This window comes from Octopus bimaculoides, chromosome 15 (genome assembly GCF_046866305.1).
Source record: "Octopus bimaculoides isolate indiv1 chromosome 15, ASM4686630v1, whole genome shotgun sequence".
NCBI lineage: Eukaryota > Metazoa > Mollusca > Cephalopoda > Octopoda > Octopodidae > Octopus > Octopus bimaculoides.
In genome coordinates, this window is record NC_142942.1 from 26,470,973 (window position 1) to 26,491,786 (window position 20,814).

The window sequence follows — 20,814 nt, forward strand, 5'->3', positions numbered from 1 at the left end:
ACCTAAAATAGATGGTTGTAGAAGAACTGAATTAGTAACACAATAAAAAGTAAAAACAGCTCCACAAGTGAGTAATGCACAAGGTAAAGAACTAAGGAGATTGCAGATATAAAGCCTGTTCTGCATGTCTTCTGTGCAACAAAGCAATCATATTGCAATGTAATGAAAAAAAGGTTCTATATCATTGTGTTTCACACACTGGATGGACTGAGGTGAAGCACTAAAACACTTTCATAACCCAAATCTGCATCACAAAATGGTTATGACCACTGTTTACATCTTGGTAAGTGAAATTATCCACTAATGTTTCTTGAATCATGGTGAAGCAGTCAGAGTAGAGAAATATTGGTAGGAAACAGAAAACATTTATCAAGAACTGCAATGTTTATGTCCAGCAGTGATTGATTAAAAAAGAATCAATTCTCTCTACAACACCTATCAATATGCCTCATAAATGACTCTGCAGGAATTAAATAGACCATGTTATGAAATTTCTCTCCAATTAACTACCACTTTTTAAACAGCTCAATAATTTTCTGCCAAAATGTCTTCAACAACCAGGCAGCAGCTTAAAAAGAACTTCTAAAAATACACTGATTTCAGGATTCTATACTATCAAAATAAATAGACTGGTTTCTTTTTGACAAAAATGTGCAAATTCTAATGATTTTCTAGTGAGCCATTCTGTCCTATTTGGGGGAAGTACTTCACTATCCCCTTCATATTCAGCATCATCTAACAGTTTTTCATGCTATTTCCTTTTTGAAAGTTGAAGTGTTCGTGAATTCCTTTGATACCAACCCAACTGAGATCCCTCTCAGTCTTATGATACAAACTTTCTGTATCGAAAACTTCATGTTCATTTATATTCTAAACACAAGCTTAATTATAGCAAAGTTATTACACTGAATTCCTCATAATTTTCAAAATTAACTGAAATAAAAGCAGTGAAGTTTAATAGAAATTTGGTAATAAAAATGTTAAAACACATTCCTTCCTAAAAGCCCACTTGGTTCATATCACCATATGCCTTCACTTTTATGGTGCTATATACTAGTAAATCACCTGCTCCCTGTTTCTATCTTGACTAAAGTGGCCAGCATGCCATCTGAAGTTATATGGTTATTAACTAACCACCTTTTCTAATTCCTTCAAGGCTTTACATTCAACTATTATAGCCCAATCCTCTATAAAAGTGGTATCTTCTGCTTTATTAGGGCTCCAGCTCTATGCACAGATAGCTAGCTATCTCCACTTCCTCCTTCAAAAAGTGCTGTCTAATACTGATGTGCATATTGTTGCTATTATATAGGAATATTTAGATAAAATACAATATCCTTATGATATTATATTTCAGAGTTTATTATCATCATTTCAAATCATTTTTTTTTTCTTTATAAATATATACGCTGGACAAGGCAATAGAATGGCATAATTTCATTTAATTCTGTATACTTGATATGACATACAACTTCTCATTGTCACTGTTATATCTGAACTGTTATAATATTAAATGTTCCTGATGTTCTGTTATTACTCTCCAACTGTTTATCTTCAACAAGCACTCTACGATCTCTCTATTCAATAATTCCTATGACCTGTACACAATGATTACACATATGACACTCTTCTCAGACTGTTCTGCGTATGCTCATTTATACTAACTAGTATAGTTCACTTAGCCAATCACCGGGGTGTACAGATTCCCCATATAACACCTCCCTCCTTTGAAATTGGCTTTCCCTTTATTTATTTATTGTTTTTATTATTATTACTTCTTTGGGGAGAAATTAGCATATATTTTTCGTTTAGAATCAGGCTCTACCATCTCTGTCCACTTTCTCTTTCTAGTTTATTTGCGCACTGGTTCAACCCTTTCCTGCAGCGCTGGAATATCAAATATGTCAAAGTATTTCCATAGACTCTTCCTGTCTTTTTCGTCCTTCTGTGTATCTCTTTTTTATTTGATTTACATGTCTCTTATGCTCGCATGTCTGCCCTTTCACCATATATATTACTCTCCCAAGACGTTTGGTCTTCCGTCCTTGTTCCCAATTTTGTTTTTCATATTTGTACATTTAAAAAAATACTGTGTCACCTATATTGAAATAGTTTGCATTATCAACAGTATTCTTCTGAATTTGTTGTTTCCTTCCATTTAACAATTTGTCTAATACTGATCATACCTTTCTGGCAAATATTAATTCAGCGAGTGACACACCCAACTCTGTGTTGGGGTTTGGCATTATTCTATAGAGGCGTAGAAATTATGTTAGTGTATTATCCACTAAAGATTCATTTCTGGTTTTCCTCAATGCTCTTTTGAATGTATCTACGAACCTCTCCACAAGTCCATTTGACCTTAGATGAAATGGCAGGGCAGTGACATGTTCCATTTGATGTGTCTTACAAAATTCAATAGTTATTTTCATAGTTGGTTTTCTACACTTACAAATTTCAGGCCATTTGGTGTAGCTATCTACCACTACCAGATAATATACACCTTTTAGTGGTCCTGCAAAATCTATGTGTAGTCTAGACCACGGTATATCTGTCTTTGGCCACGGTTGAATCTTTACTGGAGGTGCATTAGCTGCCAGGACACAACCCCTGCATGCTTTCACCAGTTTCTCTATATCTTTATCCATACTAGGCCAGTAAATATAACTTCTGATGAGGGACTTCATTCTTGCAATTTCAGGATGTCCTACATGAAATTCATTTAACATCCTATTTTGTAGTACAACAGGTATCACAACCCTCTGAGTGTACATTGTTACACATTGAATAGTATTTTGAACCTGTGCTACACTCAGCAACATAATTTTTTGTCTCACTATCTGTTTTTATTGAAAACACTTCATTCATTTTTCTGTTTGACCTTTTCCTTTTCACCCAGCAATGCAACTGTTTATGCCCCATTTTGCCACAAGCAAAACATTCTTTATTCTTAAAGGGGCAGTCCCTTTTGAAGTGCAACTCGCCACAACCATAACATAGTTTGGGCCTTGTTTGTTTTATTTTTTTTTTGTTTGTCCTGTACATTTATATTATCATTTTCAATTTTTTTCAGTATCCTGCCATAGGTTAATATGTTGACATTCTTCTGCCACTTTTTACAAGGTTAATTCAATGTCTTGCGTCAATTTTGTTAATATTCTTGCTCGTATTTCTGCATCCTCACTTGCAGTTAGTCCTTTGACAAATATCAAGCATTTAAACATATCTGGGGACAACTCTCCTAACTTGACTTTTTCGCATGCTTTCTTTACAACTCCTGCATATATAACAAAATATATATGTTGAATAGCGAGCTCTTTTCACTGAATATATTGGTTAGCCTGGGCAAAGTTCAGAAAGCTCTTACCTCTGCTGGTGACAAGGGGCCTCTCACTCAGAGTAAAAGGCAGACTGTATGACGCATGTGTACGAACAGCCATGCTTCATGGCAGTGAAACATGGGCTGTGACTGCTGAGGACATGCGTAGGCTCGCAAGGAATGAAGTCAGTATGCTTCGATGGATGTGTAATGTCAGTATGCATACTAGGCATAGTATCAGCACCTTGAGAGAAAAGTTGAACTAACGAAGCATTAGTTGTGGTGTGCAAGAGAGACGATTGCGCTGGTATGGTCATGTAGCGAGAATGGATGAGGATAGCTGTGTGAAAAACTGCCACACCCTAGCAGTTGAGGGAACCTGTGGAAGAGATAGGCCCAGGAAGACCTGGGATGAGGTGGTGAGGCACGACCTTCAAACATTGGGCCTCACCGAGGCGATGACTTCTGACCGAGACCTTTGGAAATATGCTGTGCATGAGAAGACCTGGCAAGCCAAGTGAGACCTAAATCCAAGGCTTCAACCAGTCCACTTATGCGTACCTTCCTTCATTGGACACTAAATTCCACTTGCGAAGACCTGTTGAGGCAAGTGAAATCGAAATCGAGTTAAATTGGACACTAAACTCCAAGTGAAATCAAGTTAAATTCAACGACTGGTACCCATACCAACGTCGTCTCCTTCATTGGACACAAGACTCAGCCTGTGAAGACTTATTGGGGCAAGCGAAATCGAAATTGTGATGGCACCTGTGCCCAGCGTCGCCTTTCTGGCATTGTGCCCGTGGCATGTGTAAGGACTTTTGAGCGAGATCGTTGCCAGTACCCCTTGTGCGAGTAGCACATAAAATACACCATTTTGAGCCTGGCCGTTGCCAGTGCCGCCTGACTGGCCTTCATGCCGATGGCACGTAAAAGTACCCACTACACTCTCTGAGTGGTTGGCGTTAGGAAGGGCATTCAGCTGTAGAAACGGATCTATTTTTAAACGGGGGCCACATTTTTTATTAATGTTTTACATAGTGTTTTTGGTACGGAAAGACTTTCAAACTTCGTATACTTATCTATTTTGTGTTATAGAACAGAAAAATATTTTTGTATTCGAATTTATTTCATGTAAAAAATTGTCTTATTTCGATAATTTCAACCAATCACTGACAAGTATTCAGTTGTTTACATTTACTCCTTTGGCTCATTAAGCGATGTAAAGCGTATTTAATCTCCATACCTTCGTTTTATTTGCTTTTTTCATTTTAAATTTGCTTTAACCCTAACCCTAACCCTACGGTTAGGGTTAGGGTTAGGGTTAATTGTTTCAGAATCGTTTGTTTATGTATATCGGCTGAATGGACGTCAGTGATTGGTTGAAATTACAGAAATACGACAACTTTAACATGGAATAACTTATGGATTTCTTGTTTTTTTTAAGAAGACTAAGAGAAAAAGATGTTTTATATGACACATTCTACCAGTGTTCCAAGTTTCAAAGTGTTTCGTTAATGAAAAATGTGGCCCCCGTTTTAAAAAAGATCCGTAGAAACTCTGCCAAATCAGATTGGAGCCTGGTGTAGCCATCTGGTTTCACCAGTCCTCAGTCAAATCGTCCAACCCATGCTAGCATGGAAAGCGGACGTTAAACGACGACGACGATGATGATGATGATGATACTGGCGGCTTTTTTTCATAGAATAAAGTTGCAATGTTTCTCGTGTTCTGAAGGAGCTAGTCTACACAAAAGAACTATTACCTTATTTTCGTTTGTCCAACCTTTGCACTCCTCTTTAAATATTTCTTCATACCTTCTATAGTATGAAGAAAATGTAATCCCATCTTCAGGATTATAGAGGAATTCTTTAATGGAGTTGGTTACTCCATCTGCTGAAACAACACTGTTGCATTCTTGGATTGTAGCAATAACTCTATGAACTGCTGGTTTAGTTGTTGTTGTTGTTGCTGTTCACAGTATTCTTGCTGTAGTTGTAACAGCTGCTGCTGCAATTGTTGTTGTCGTTTCACAATGGAAGCTAATAGTTCTTCCATTTTGACACTCCTACAAGCGTTCATAACCTTGTTACCACTGTTACAATGACACCATTATACAGTGGGAAGCATCTTCAACACCACTGATATGACGTACAACTTCTCATCGTCACTGTTATAATATTAAACATTCCTGATGTTCTCTTATTACTCTCCAACTGTGTATCTTCAACAAGCACTCCACGATATCTCTATTCAATAACTCCTATGACCTGTACACAATGATTGTGCATATGACACTGTTCTCAAACTGTCCTGCGCATGCTCATTTATACTAACTTAGTACAGTTCACTTAGCCAATTACGGGAGTGTACAGATTCCCCATACAACAATAATCTTGTTTATAAAGCCCATAGAAGAATTCACACATTATCTAAATATTTAACAGAAGGAATGGTTTTCTCAGTAAGAGGATATCTGCTTAACATTATAACTTAGAATAATCATACTGATTGTCAGCAGCTCATATTATGACCAACCTACCCAAAATGACACATAATTATCTATATATATATTTAAATGAAAATATCAGCATGAATCTGATTATTACATAAGCTATGTAGCAATTTCAGTAGATAAAAACATGCAGTACCTTGCCCAATATTTTATGATGTGAAACCTGTGTTCTCCAGATTATTATTATTATTGTCTTTTTTCTGGCATTTTACACTTGAACCAATTGTATAACCTTCACATTTACCAGTAGTGACTTCAAGTTTGAAAGATTTTCAAAAGAAGCAATAGCAGTTAATGAAAAGTGCAGCTAGCATAACAACAGGTTGGATATCAAATCAAGTCAGATATTTCAATTTCAGATACTGATAGTAACACTACAGTAATATAAAAAAATCAGAAATACTTTATTCCAGAAACAAAGTGGAACAAAAACTTTTAAAATATCTCTCTCCAAAATCATTAGGAAGAAACCAGCTGATCACAGTCTGCACAAACAAATCATTATATAGAGCTTAAAAGGGAAAAACGATGACAAGACTGTTGGTCTGCACAAAATCTGAGTACCTTTTGCAGTAAAAAAAAAAGAGGGGACATTAGAAAGTTGCCCATAATTAGTAATTACAGGAGCACAGATGAACTATTTGGTAGCTCTCTATATCCACTGTGTTCTTAGCCTCATGATCCATATACTGTTTTGGAAGTTGTGTATTTCTATACTGACACCAGTAGTACATTAGCATGTGGGGGGGGGGGGGGGACCACTATGGTTAGCCCAAGGCTATCGTAAAAGAACCTGCCCAAGGTGTTGTGCAGTAGGACTGAACCCAAAACTACATGGTTGGAAAGTAAGCTTCTTAACCACATAGCTACACCTCTGCCTATTATATTTATGTATCTGTTTATATGTACTAAAGCTGAAGTGAAAATTCAGAATATGCACTACCAATCCTTTTTTATGTCAGGTGAATTCATTTCATAAGAAATAATTTTACATTTCAATGCATTTAGCTGTAACTGTAGTAGTTTTCAGAGAAAAATCCTGCCAAATATTTGTTAAAACCCTTTGTTGCTAACTTTTATTCAAATATATTTATCGTTGCCGGTGCCCCTGGGCTGGCTCCTGTGTGGGGTTGTCGTAGGATTTTCGAGCGAGATCGTTGCCGGTGCCCCTGGACTGGCTCTTGTGCGGGTGACACATGAGGTTTTTCGAGCGAGATGAGCATGGCCGTTGCCAGTACCGCCTGACTGGCCTTCATGCCGGTGACACGTAAAAGCACCCACTACACTCTCTGAGTGGTTGGCGTTAGGGAGGGCATCCAGCTGTAGAAACTCAGCCAAATCAGATTGGAGCCTGGTGTAGCCATCTGGTTTCACCAGTCCTCAGTCAAATCGTCCAACCCATGCTAGCATGGAAAGCAGACTTTAAACGACGACGACGATTAATAAATAAATAACTTCAAGCTGTTTTACAAAACCAGTATGGGGTTTTGATTATTTCACAATGAAATAAAATATATGGGATATACTTAACTTAAAAGTGAGTAAACAAATAACTATCATCAACAGAAAACAGTCTTTTGGGGTAAATTGCAAATAATAAAATAAATCAGAATGAATGCAAGACAGATGTTAAAGAGAAATAAAACAAGAATCTATATAACAAGCTGTTTAAGACTGAATGCAGTGAGTTGACTGAGACAATAAGAGCACACCGAACATTCCACTAGTTTCACTTACGTGAATATACTGATTAATGAATTTGAAATACTAAATACAAAAATAATTATATATTTCAAACATTTTCAACCTGTTTTTGATTGAATCAATTACCTTTTTCTGATGTTTACCTCTTCGAAGTATTGTTGGTGGTGTAGAAAGTTTAGAAGCCACTTTAGAAACAATTGGTATCAAACGCCCTGGGGACTTTAATTTATCAATGGCTCTGCCATCAAACCGAAGATCTGCTAAATGACCAAAAGAATTTTGACAAAGAGAATTACAGGGTAAATTCTTTGAGTTAAAAAATAAAATTTTATAACAAACAATTTCGTAATGTGTGTACTATGATGGAGAGCTGCTTATTAGTTAGATGTAATAATGTAACTATTACTAAAAGAAACCAATTATTAAAGTCTCCATTAACTTAGAAAATAATTAAAAATCAAAATATTAATATTTCTTTTTTTTCATCAAAATGTGGTCTTTAAGCTTTTTTCAGCTAAACAATTAATATTAATTAAATGCAAATGGGTTTCAAAAATTTAACAGTGAGATACAATTGTTTAATGCCCCACCCCCTCTCTCTCTACATATTTTCAATAGTTAATTCCTTTGCAATAAGCTCCACTGTTCATATTATTTTAGTTTCATATGATGAACAGGAACACAAAAACAAAAACAAAAAAATCGCTACACTGGTAAATTTGCCAATGTGGCTCTTTTGTATGTTGTATACCTTTAAAATATACCCACATGATGTGCTTACTATTTCTAGTATAATAAATGAGTACATAAACAGACTACATTTGAGTTTGTTCAAAAAAAAAAAGACAGATTAAGACTGTGATTATGTAATTGAGCAAGTGAGTATAAGATGAATAAAGGATACAAAGGAAAATTAGATGTAATATATCAGAAAAATTACACAAATTGGGAATCAAATATGTAAATACTATACAGGGACTAGCAGAAAACCATCTGGAGGACAGTCATTCTGCTCATTAATGTAAGAAATATTATAAATCATTATAAGAGAAAATATGAGAAAATTAGTTAGTATATAAATTTTAATATCATCATTGTTTAACATCTGCTTTCTATGCTAGCATGGGTTGGACAATTTGACTGAGGACTGGCGAACCAGATGGCTACACCAGGCTCCAATCTGATTTGGCAGAGTTTCTACAGCTGGATGCCCTTCCTAACACCAACCGCTCCGAGAGTGTAGTGGGTGCCTTTACATGCCACCGGCACGAAGGTCAGTCAGGCAGTACTGGCAACGGCCATGCTCAAAATGGTGCATTTTACGTGCCACTAGCACGGAAGCCAGACAGCTGCTCTGGCAATGAACACGCTCAACAGTGCTGTTAGTGCTCCACTGGCGCGGTGACCAGTCATTGAGTATGATTCAATTACGATTTCACTTGCCCCAACAGGTCGTCGCAAGCCAAGTTTCCAATGAAGGAGACGTTGGCATGGGTGCCAGTTGTCGAATTTAGTTCGATTTCAATTTCACTTGCCTCAACAGGTCTTCGCAAGGAAAGGTACGCATAAGTGGGCTGGCTACACCCCTGGCAGAGGCCTCAGATTATGGTCTCACTTGGTTTGCCAGGTCTTCTCATACACTGCATATTTCCAAAGGTCTCGGTCACAAGTCATTGCCTCGGTGAGGCCTAATGTTTGAAGGTTGTGCCTCACCACCTCATCCCAGGTCTTCCTGGGTCTACCTCTTCCACAGGTTCCCTCAACTGCTAGGGTGTGGCACTTTTTCACACAGCTATCCTCATCCATTCTTGCCACATGTCCATACCAGCGCAATCGTCTCTCTTGCACACCACAACTAATGCTTCTTAGGTTCAACTTTTCTCTCAAGGTACTTACACCCTGTCGAGTATGCACACTGACATTACACATCCATCGGAGCATACTGGCTTCATTCCCTGCGAGTTTACGCATGTCTTCAGCAGTCACAGCCCATGTTTCACTGCCATGTAGCATGGCTGTTCGTACACATGCGTCATACAGTCTGCCTTTTACTCTGAGTGAGAGGCCTTTTGTCGCCAGCAGAGGTAAGAGCTCTCTGAACTTTGCCCAGGCTTGATGGGGTTGCCAGTTTAGTTGCCGATGACCCGACCATGTGACAGGTTGTACTGGGTTACATGTTACTAGTAGTGCTCAAGAGCGACCTGACTTTAGTTATCGGCAGGACCTAAGAGATCAGATTCCTGGCTTTGAACTAGCAGGATGTCCTGCAGGGGATCTTGAACGTAAGATAATGGGTGAGACCCTAATATTCCTAGCTAAATGGCAACTGCAGAACCACATGGAGCAGTGCCCTGCAGCTCCTATAGTATGCACAACCAAAACCCCTATGAATAGGGGCATCCTATGCGACGACCTAGATGAGATGATGAATATATTGCATTACCTGTGATAAAATTATCAAAAAAAAAAAAAAAAAAAGGCTTTATGTCCTACTCATGTCAAATTTAATACCTAAATTTCATTTCTGTAATCAATCCTATTGTGATGGATAGCTTGGACAAACACAAGCAAAAAAGTACAGGATTAGTGTATTATCAACTAGATGAGAGATAGCAATAAGTTCAGTGTGGAATTTAGCATACAGGTTGATGCACATTAGGACCTAGTTCTTGGTTGCATGTGAGATCTCTGGTATATCAATGATCCACCTCTCAACAGAGATTTTGAGAGGAAATTACAAATTTAGAAGCAAAACTAGAATCAAAGGGCTTCTAACTGAACCTAGCAAAAATTAAAGTTTTATTTAGTAGCAGGTGAGAGAGAAAAAATCCACAATCTTTGCTATTGGTAAAGCAGCCATACTCAGGGAGCAGGTAGGAATTCCATACAGTAACAACCATAAACTATGGGCACACAAGAGATGTAGTGGGATCAGAGGAAGACTGACAGAGAAGGTAGTCTTCATATGTGCCAGATGCACATGAATAGTTAGCATGTGAGTACACATGAAAGAAATTGGAATGCCCCTTGCTTAGAATGCCTACTCAAAGTTGGAATGCTCCCTCTAAGTAGTTAATAGCTTCTGTTACCTGGACAACTTAATTAACAGTGGAAGCAAGTGTTTTAAGGTTTAGAACTGAGTGGAATAAGTTGGGTGAGTTATTACTTCAGCTGATGACAAAGGGTTTCTTTATCAATGCTTAATGGTAATGAGATACGAGCCTTGAATATAGAGAATTTGTCAAGGCCAGAAAGATATGAAGTGAGAAAGATATGACTGAAATGTTAGTGGATTTGCATGATGGAGCATAATTGAACTGACAGAAAAACTGGATATAAGAAGCAAATACAGTATGCAAGAGAGGTGACGCAGTACAGGCATGTGAAGTATATTTATGGAAAAAGTCGCTCATACAGAGAAATGCCGAGCACTCCAAATGAACCAAACCTGTAGAAGAAGGAGATCAAGGAAAACATGAGAATGAAATTAAAGACTTATCTTGAAAAGTTGTACTTCCACAATAGCGATGATAAAAGATTATGATATAATACAGTTCTATATTTAAGAGATGAGGAATTATGTACATTATTTACACTTGACAGATATTTCTCCTAATCTTGCCTGTTGTTTACACAACATTTCGGCTGATACACCCTCCAGCCTTCATCAGGTGTCTTGGGGAAGTTTCAAACCAGAGTTCTCATTTCAAAGGTATTTTTTGATATTATTATTATTATTATTCGGGTGACTGCTTGGAATCGAACTCAGAATGTCTGGGTTTAGTAGCCCATGCTCTTAACCACTACATCATATGCCCGTGGGCAATTATGGAGTGAATTTTAGGGCTTATAAATCTAATATTTTCCTATCCTTCCTTAATACCAGTTCCCATATGCTACACATATCTGCACTCGGTCTAGCATATATCCTGCTTCTTTTAGTTATCGTATTTTCCAATGGTGTTCTCTGTCTATTATTTTAACTTCATCCCACAGGGGGAGGTGGTCTCCATTTTTCCATATATGATCAGCTATACCCAATTTATCAATATCTCCTTGTTTCACAGCTTTGCAATGTTCGTCTACCCTTATTTTGAGGAGGCAGCATGTTTTTCATTTGTATAACCTACCACAGCTGCATGGGATGGAGTACACGCAGTCTTTAGTTATATTCTCTTCTATTGGTGGTTTTACCCGAAGGAGATATTTGCAAAGTGTTGTGTTACTCTTGAATACTGTCCTGATGTCATATGAGCCACATACCTTTTGTATCTTTTCAGAGAGACCTTTCACATAGGGTAGACAGATTGTGGACAGTTTATTAGTTTCATCCTTTCTTTTCTTCCTAATTGGAATGGGTAGTATGTTTTTGGAGTAGTTGTTGCTTAATAGATTTTGTTATTGAGCTTGATCATTTCTTCGTGGTGTGTAGCACGATCGCTACTTATATTCTTTGCACGATGTTTTAGGCACTGAGCAATCCCTCTCTTTACACTGTATGGATGGTGGGAATTGAAGTTTAGGTATCGCCCAATGAAGGTCGGCTTGCAGTATACGGATGTCCTGAATCCATACTTGGTGCGTGTTATTAATACATCCAGGAATGCTAGTTGATTGTCTTTTTCCTTTTCCATTGTGAACTGTATGGATGGCTTTATTGAGTTCACATGAACTAACAGCACTTGAATATCTTCCTGGTGGGGCCAGAGTATAAAGGTATCATCAACATATCGCAGCCATAGTGTTGGTATTAGTGGTGTTGATCCTAAAGCCAAATTCTCAAAGCACTCCCTGTATATATTGGCTATTATCAGTGATAATGGCAAACCTATAGCTAAACCCTCCTCTTGTCGATATATATTAGTGTCCATACTGAAGTAGGTAGTTTCTACACAGAAGGTCAACATTTCCATCAAGTTTCTTATTGGTATACTAGTGTGTTCTTTTAGATGGGTGTCTGTCACTAGTTTTTCTTGAATCACCGATAGTGCTTCACCAGTTGGGACTTTGGTGAACAGGCTTATCACATCTAAACTCACCATCTGGTTGGATTCAATGGGGGTATCCTTGATCAATTCTGTGAAGTGGGTGGAATTCTTCACATAAGATGTTGACTTTCCAGCTAATGGACTGATTATATCCACAAGGAAGCGGCTCAGTGGATGACATGCTGAACCTCTACAGCTCACTATAGGTCTTAATGGAATACCATCCTTGTGAATCTTAAGGAGACCGTACATGTGTTGAGTCAGTTGTCTGTACTTCATTGGTGTAAAGTGATCCTTGTTCATGATCAAGATCTGTGATAACTTCCCCTCTGTTTTCAAAGTAGGGTCTTTCTTTTCTTTGCTGTAGCTACCATCACTTTAAGACTTGCCAATTTTTCAGAGTAGTCAGACTTGTTCATCACCACTGTAGCATTCCCCTTGTCCGCTGGAAGTATTATGATGGAATTGTCACTCTATAGGAAGAAAAGTTCGCTATCAAAAGACTACAGAAATTTCCCCAAGACACCTGATGAAGGCTAGAGGGTATATCAGCCGAAATGTTGTGTTAACAACAAATAAGATGAGGGCAAATATCCATCAAATGTAAATAATGTAAGATTATGATATGTGGCAAAATGTGAATCTAGAGAAGAACTGCCCAACCCATGCAAGCACAAAAGAGCAGATGTAAAATGATAGATTAGGTGAGGTGGCAGTAGTATGGAGGGGTCCTTACTATCATGCTTTCTTTCCTAATCATACTATGTAATCTCTCTCTCCCTACAATCACTTTTCTTTATTACTATCCAACACTCCCTCTCCCACATTACTCTCTTCCCATGCTGTTCTATTCAGTTTCCTAACCTCAATGACTTATTTTGGTTCTCATTCTCTCATTATTTTCACTTCTGTCACCCTCTTGGCCATGGTGCTCTTCATCCTCAATTGTTATGCAGAAATCTACACCTTTCTATCACACTGGTTCTCATATCCTTTCCACTATCACCTTCTTGCTCTGGCACCTTGCCCACCATGTTGTATGAGAAAGGAGTGAACAACAAAGACAATGCAGGGAAGAGGAGACTCTTTTTAGACTTTCCTGAGTGAAACAAACTCTGGAGCTAATGAATGAACTGAGACAGTGTAAGGTAGAAAGGGCTTTTCAGTCTTACTTGGAAGATAACCTCTACAGTTCTGGCAGTGCCATGATAAATTGCACTAAATACATTCTATTTAGTGTCAGCAACAGGAACAACACCCAGTCATAGAAGTCATGCCAAAACCTGGAACATAAGTGAGACATGTTCCTCTAACCCATCTAGGATGGTAGCAACTTGGAAAAGCAAATATATTTATGATGATGACATTCATGTAACAATTGTACATTATGTGAATAATTTCCAGTATGAACTATTTTTTTAAGATAAGTTAATTTCCATACTTATACATCATTCTCTCAAAACTAATTTGGTAAATATAGTGAAGTAAATGCTTCATTAAAGAGGTTTAACAGCACCAAGCATACCTAGAATAGGATTATTTGAATGATTAAAATATGAGCCATTAATTGGATGGGTGGGTATGTATGTATGTATGCATGCATTTGTAACATCCAACCCTTCTAAGTTCTACACGTTGTTCCCCTTTATATGATTTACTTTCTAAATTATCCAACAGAGTAGTTAGTTCTATTTACTTTTCATTAAGTTTATTCTGCTCACATAATATTTTTTGTGTTCATAAACTCTATCATATTAATTTTTTCCTTTTTTTCAAAAGTAAATTTAATCTAACCAATATATATATATATCATGCAATGTGTCATCAATATATATTTAATATGCTATATCTAATTGTATATACACTTCTACATTTAGTTATTCGACTTCATATATTCCATTATTAACTTTTAGATTCAACTTACCAGGAATTATCATGCATTCAACTTTAACATATTTACTTATACACTGCATGCATATACTTTCATGCTTATATGCAACATTCTCTATGCATTTATATGTAACACTTGTATTGAAACAAAATATATATTTCATTGGTGTCATAAATTATATTATCATAGCACACATACAACTTATTTTAAGGCTCCAAAATAACCAAACTTATTTTCTTTTTTTGCCATGCATCACAACGTTTATAAGATTTCTTCAATAATATTGTAGCACAAACAGTTCTTTTGAAGCAAATTGCTGTTATACTACAGACTGATGACAGTTAAGTTTGATTTGATCTTTCCCACTAACACCATTAAAAATCTTACTTCGTAACATATTTTTTCAATCTCCCCAGCAATAGAACAATGGCAAAGAGTAAGAAGTGGAGACCCAAAGAGAGCAACAAAGACAACGCTAAGATAGAACAGTGCAATGACACAAAATGCAAGCATAGACTATGTGGCTGTGATGTTGACAGGAAAACCAAGATGAAACTGTGAGAAGGCAACAAGACAGAGATACAGAATAAGGTTGAATCAAGCTGCTGAAAAGAAATAAAAAAGTATAAAAGAGCAGGTTAGACAGAGAACTTTAATTAGGATACAGAATGAGTGAGGAACAAAGAAGATTAGAACAAGTGAGACACACAACTAAATTACAAAATAAAACTGAGGAAGAAAGAGAAGACTGATAGAAATGGGACACAGAGCAGTTCAAAGAATAGATTATGAAACTGATGATGAAAAGGAAAAGAAACTAGATTTAAAACAAAGGGCTTATACTACAACATGCAAATAAAACAGCAGACAAAAAAATCTTAGAAGAGAGAATGTGTTCAAGCGTGGTTAGTGAATGAGGATGACAATAAAAGAAGTATAAAAAGGCAATGAAAGGCAAAAATTATGTAAACAATGTGATACAAATAAGCAATTATTTTCCTGTTATTTTGGCATTTTCATTTACATCCTCATACTCTCATTAGCAACTTTCATCATGTACATTTTTAAACAATACCTCCAATTAGAAGCCAAAGTATTGTAATAATCACAATTTCTGCCTTTCATGCTGGCATGGGTTGGACGGTTTGACAGGAGCTGGTCAGGCAGAAGACTACACTAGGCTTAAGTGGCACCAACACCAGCATGGTCACCAAGTAACTGGCAAGACAAGGAATTTTGAGTTCTAGTATAATATACAACAATTTTGAATTCTAGTATAATATACATTACAAATTGTAATTTTATGAGTAACAAATATTTTTATATAATTCTAAACAGCATTTATTCCACTGACAGAACTGAAAAGATAACTGGTGTTATTACTCCACTTCACACTAATTAAAATAAAATTTTTTTACCTTTTTTATTTAAACCTGTAAATTTATTAGGTGTCACACTCGGATTATCTTCTGTCACATCATTCAGATCTAATGAGTTAAAATCTATGAGTCCACTATCCATATCTTCACCACAAGTACTGGTATCAGATGAACTGTAAGAAAAAAAAGCACTAAGTTTTATAAAATAATTCATATCTTTTTCAAAAAGAAGAAAAGAAAGAAAGAAATATATTTACCATATAACCACATTTTTCTTGTTTGTGTCTGGTTCTGGAGTTGCCTGTACTTTTAAACTGATATCACAATTGTCCATAACTGCAATTCAAAAAAATATATTTATACATGGTGAGTAAGATATTTGCTGCATTTTTTGCTAAATCTGTATAATTTTTGTTTCAGAAAATGATAATGGCAGATCCTCATCTTACTCAAGAAATGAAGAAGCATGCTGTTATTGAGGTTATAAAGGCTGAGCATTGTGATTTAGAAATATTTCGATTTTGAAAAGTTGCTACATTTTTCATGTACAAAGTTTGTAAGGAGCTAGAGACTGAAGATGGAAATGTATCATCAGTATCAAAGCATAAAAAGCACTCTAAACACTCAGAAATCATCAGAACACCTGAATTTATCCAGCAACAGACCATTGATTACAATCCCAGAAAGTCCATGAGGTCAATTGCAAAAGATCTCCATGTGTCAGAAGGAACAGTTAGAAATATTGTCCATGAAGACACCAGATATAAGTCTTATATGATGAGGAAAGGTCCACTACATCAGATCTAAAAGGCTCTTAAACAAATTGAAAAATCCAGCAGAAGATTTGATTTGATTTTTCTCAAACAAGAAAAGCTTCGACCAAGATCAATAAGTTAACAGATGAAATGACAGATAGTTATGTGCTGACCCTTCTGAAGTTCCAAGTGTTATGCATACAAAATTTCCTGCAACAGTAATGGTTTTAGAGATTGTCAGCAACGAAGGACATGTGATACCTCCTTACTTCTTTCCACAAGGCCGCCTACATTGAGGTCCTGCAAATAATTGTTAAGCTCTGGATAGACAGTGTATGCAATGGAAGGCCATATGTGTTTCAGTAAGACTCTGCACTATCACACATGGCTCTAGTAATACAGGAATGCATGGTTGAAAATTTTCATGATCACATAACCCCTAACATTTGACCTCCTAATTCCCCAGATATCAATTCATTGGACAATTACATGTCTTTGAAAGCTGCCATATCAGAGTAATGTCAAAATGAACCAGGACCACTTGATTCGAGCGTGTAGATGATTTAGATCTCATATAGAAGTAGTTGTTGAAGCTGAAGGTGGCTTTGTTGAATAACATTATAGAAAATAAGTTTTATTTTTAACCTCATAGCATTTTTTGATAAATAAAGTTATTATCTGTTATTACCTCTGCCTTAGTGAAGGCAGAGGTATTGTTTTCAGTCACATTTATTTGTTTGTTTGTCCGTGGACAAAATATCTCAAGAACCGCTGGATGGATTCGAATGAAACTTTCAGGAATCTTTGGCCGCATGACTGGCATGAATTGATTAGATTTTGGGATCGATCCAATACCCAACAAAGATTCTAGATTATTTTTCCTGTTTTTTTTTTTACTTAATTTTTGAGAGCCGTCTGCTTCATTTTAAATATTCTTGTTTGTAAGAGCAGTCAAATTTATTTCAGATATTCTCATTTTAAAAATCATCTCTGGCTAATCTTTGAGAGGATGTTGGCGTTTTCCTCTGTCTTTTTCTGTATGTGCATTTTCATTCAAATGTCAACTGCTTTCAAAACAGGTAAACTGTCTTGTCATTTTTAATAGCTTGACAAATGATAAAATAAATTATTATTTCAACCAGAAAACCCCAGGCAGCTGTATTTCACAAGACTTGTGGGTTTTAATTATAATTATAATTATATAAATATATAATAACAGACTACATAAAATTGCAGAGAGGGGATATCATGAATCTCAACATGATCCTCTCTTTTTGACAGTTACAGAAGTGCTGAGAACAAAGGCAACTACTCTACATCAACTTTATTCATCTCATAAAGGATTTTGAGCTAGTTAATAGATGGCCTATTCAAAATCCTTGCCAAGGTTGAATGTCCTCCAAGATTTCTCAGGATAGTCCAATCATTTCACGCAGATATGGAAGGTGTCATTCAATTTGATGGCTATTAATTGGAGGCATTTAACATATGCAGTGGTGTAAAGTAGAGCTATGTCTTTGCCCTCACCCTGTTTGGCATCCCTTTTGCAGTGATGTTAAATAATGCAGTTGTAGTGTCAACTACACATCAGATCAAACAAAAAACTATCTGGTCTTTCAAGGCTGAAAGCAAAATCCAGATTCTTCAAATACTCACCAGAGAAATGTTGTTTGTGGACAATGCAGCATTGACAGCACACTATGAGAAGCAAATGCAGCACCTCATAAACAAACTCTTAACAGCCCACCAGGAATTCAGCCTGAATACACACACACACACACACACAAATATATATATATATATATATATATATATATATATATATATATATATATATACACACACACACACAATTCTATTTTACTATTATCAACATTTGTTGTTTCGTTAAATTATGCTACCCAAATCCCAAAAGAATATTTTTCTCCCTCATGTTCTGACCACTACCCCCTCTCTCTCTATCTCTGCCCCACTCTGTCTGTCTGTCTCTCTCTCTCTATTTCGATTACCACTCACTTCGCCAAGACTTCCTTCAGCACCACCATCACCCTATATAAACTAGCACACGCACTCGGATTCCCCTACTTGATTTTAATACCTCTGCCGAAGAATACAAATCTCAGAAGATACTCAGATAGGAAATTTTGTCTTTTCAACCTCGTTCATCTACTCTTCTATTTCTGTGCAGATCATAAACCCCTTATTAGTTCTTTTCATTATTCTGTCTATTTCATTACCGTGTCATCATGTAAATATAGTTTCAATAGTTTCATCTTTCTCATTGTTGCCTTAAGATAACCTTAGTTCACACATTTCCTTAACCGCAACATATTCATTCATTCTATTAAAGTTTATCACACAGTCACTTATTTCTCTAATTTTGTCATAGATTGGCTGACCGACAAATCTCAGATTTTTCAATTCTAATCAACATTTGCTGTTTCATTAAATTATGCTTCCAAAATCCCAAAAGAATATTTTTCTCCCTCGTGTTCTGACCACTACTCCTCTCTCTCTCTCTCTTGACCTCACTTTGTCTGTCTCTCTTTCTCTCTTTCGATTACCACACGCTTCGCCAAAACTTCCTCCACCACCACCACCCTATATAAACCAGCGCACACACTTGGATTCCCCTACTCGAGTTTTTTAATAACTATGCCGAAAGAATACATATCCAGATGCGCTCATCTAAATTTGTAGCTCGCAATACACCCGCCCTCTCACTCCCACAACCTGTACTGGAGGTTCCTATCCTCTGTCATCATTTCACTGTCTCCCATGAACACTTCTAAAGGCATTACAGCATCCTCACCCCTGCTTAGGGTTTATCTCCTATGTAAGGTAGTGTCATATAGTGCAAAAATATCATGGTGCAGTGTATGCAGGGTGAATTGAAGGCTATTGTTTGTTTATGAATTCTGCCAAATGTGAGCTTTCTTTTCAGGTACATAACGCGGCTGTCCCCTGTCAGAGGGTCTCACGGGCCCACACCTCCCACACCCTCAGGATTGTCACTCACAACGTCGGCACACTGAAAAGTAGGTCTGGTGAGATTGTTGAGATGCTTGAATAGAGATGTGGCGATATGTGCCGCCTCCAAGAAGTAAGGTGGAAAGACGGTTCCGCTAGGTTCCTCACAGGCAAAGAACACAGGTACAAGATTTTCTGGGCAGGGAACACTGACAGGGTCGGAGGTGTGGGTATACTTCTTGCAGAGAAATGGGTTAAGGTAATCGAGGTAGTCAGAGTATGCGAAAGAATACTTAAGATTAGATAAGTGCTCCATCATGGGTTGGCAACCATTATCTCGGCCTATGCCCTTCAGCTGGGGCTACCCAATGGACAGAAAGACCGATTTTATGACATCCTCTTGCAGACTACCTCATTCACGAATGACAGGGACCTTCTCTTTGTGGCTTGGTGACTTCAATGGACATGTTGGACAACATACAGGGGGCTTCCATGGTATACATGGAGGCTACGGTTTTGATTCCTACAATGAGGAGGGAACCAGGCTGCTGGAGTTCTGCGATACAAATGATCTTATGATTTGCAACACTAACTTCAGGAAACCTGCTAGTCACCTACCGTTCTGGCAGACACACTACTCAAATTGACTACATCCTCGCCAGAAAAAGGAAAGATGGCTGCTTATAAATGCCAAAACCTTCCCAGGCAAAGAATGTACCCCTCAACATAGATTAGGAGTTAGTGACTTCAAAATCAGGGCTAAATGGATGCCCAGCAGACGACCAGCATGAGGGAGAAGGGTGTGGAAGCTTAAAGATCCTGCAAATGGACAGAGATTTAGAGACGTATTATTTGAAACCTTTGATGAACTAGAAGGGGATATGGCATCACATGATGTGGAAGACAACTGGAGGTTTCTATGGGATAACCTGCTGAGGGCCACTGACTAGATCTGTGGATGGTGCAAAGTCCCCTCTCGACCCAAGGTAACGTGGTGGTGGAACAATGTGGTTGACGGGGCTATTAGAGAAAATAACAGGCTTGGAAGGCCTGGAAGAACAGTAGTAGCAGGGAATTGTATCAGACTGCCAGAAGGAAAGCTAGGAGACAGGTTTATTTAGCTAGAAGGGAAACAGATAAGAAGAGATTTGCCAATGTTCTGTGCCGTGAGGACCAAAGACTTGAGGTATTTCGTGTTGCATGGAAGTGTGTGAGTTGGTGGCGAGTTAGCAGAAACGTTAGCACACCGGGCGAAATGCTTAGCGGGATTTCGTCTGTCTTTACGTTCTGAGT

General features: G+C 37.4%; 1 protein-coding gene across 8 annotated transcripts in view; it reads right to left on the bottom strand.

Moving 5' to 3' along the window:
- LOC106883872 (myb-related protein A) overlaps nt 1-20,814 on the bottom strand; it is a 227,396-nt gene that overhangs the window by 51,165 nt on the left and 155,417 nt on the right. For 6 of the 8 annotated variants that reach the window (XM_089363622.1, XM_089363627.1, XM_089363621.1 and 3 more), the window contains 3 exons: nt 16,054-16,132; nt 15,836-15,969; nt 7,665-7,798 (listed from right to left, as the gene is read on the bottom strand). In XM_089363622.1, coding sequence (XP_089219748.1) covers nt 7,665-7,798; nt 15,836-15,969; nt 16,054-16,132 — 347 coding nt within the window. The remainder of the gene's footprint in view (nt 1-7,664; nt 7,799-15,835; nt 15,970-16,053; nt 16,133-20,814) is intronic. The other 2 variants (XM_089363623.1, XM_089363626.1) reach the window with 1 other exon arrangement.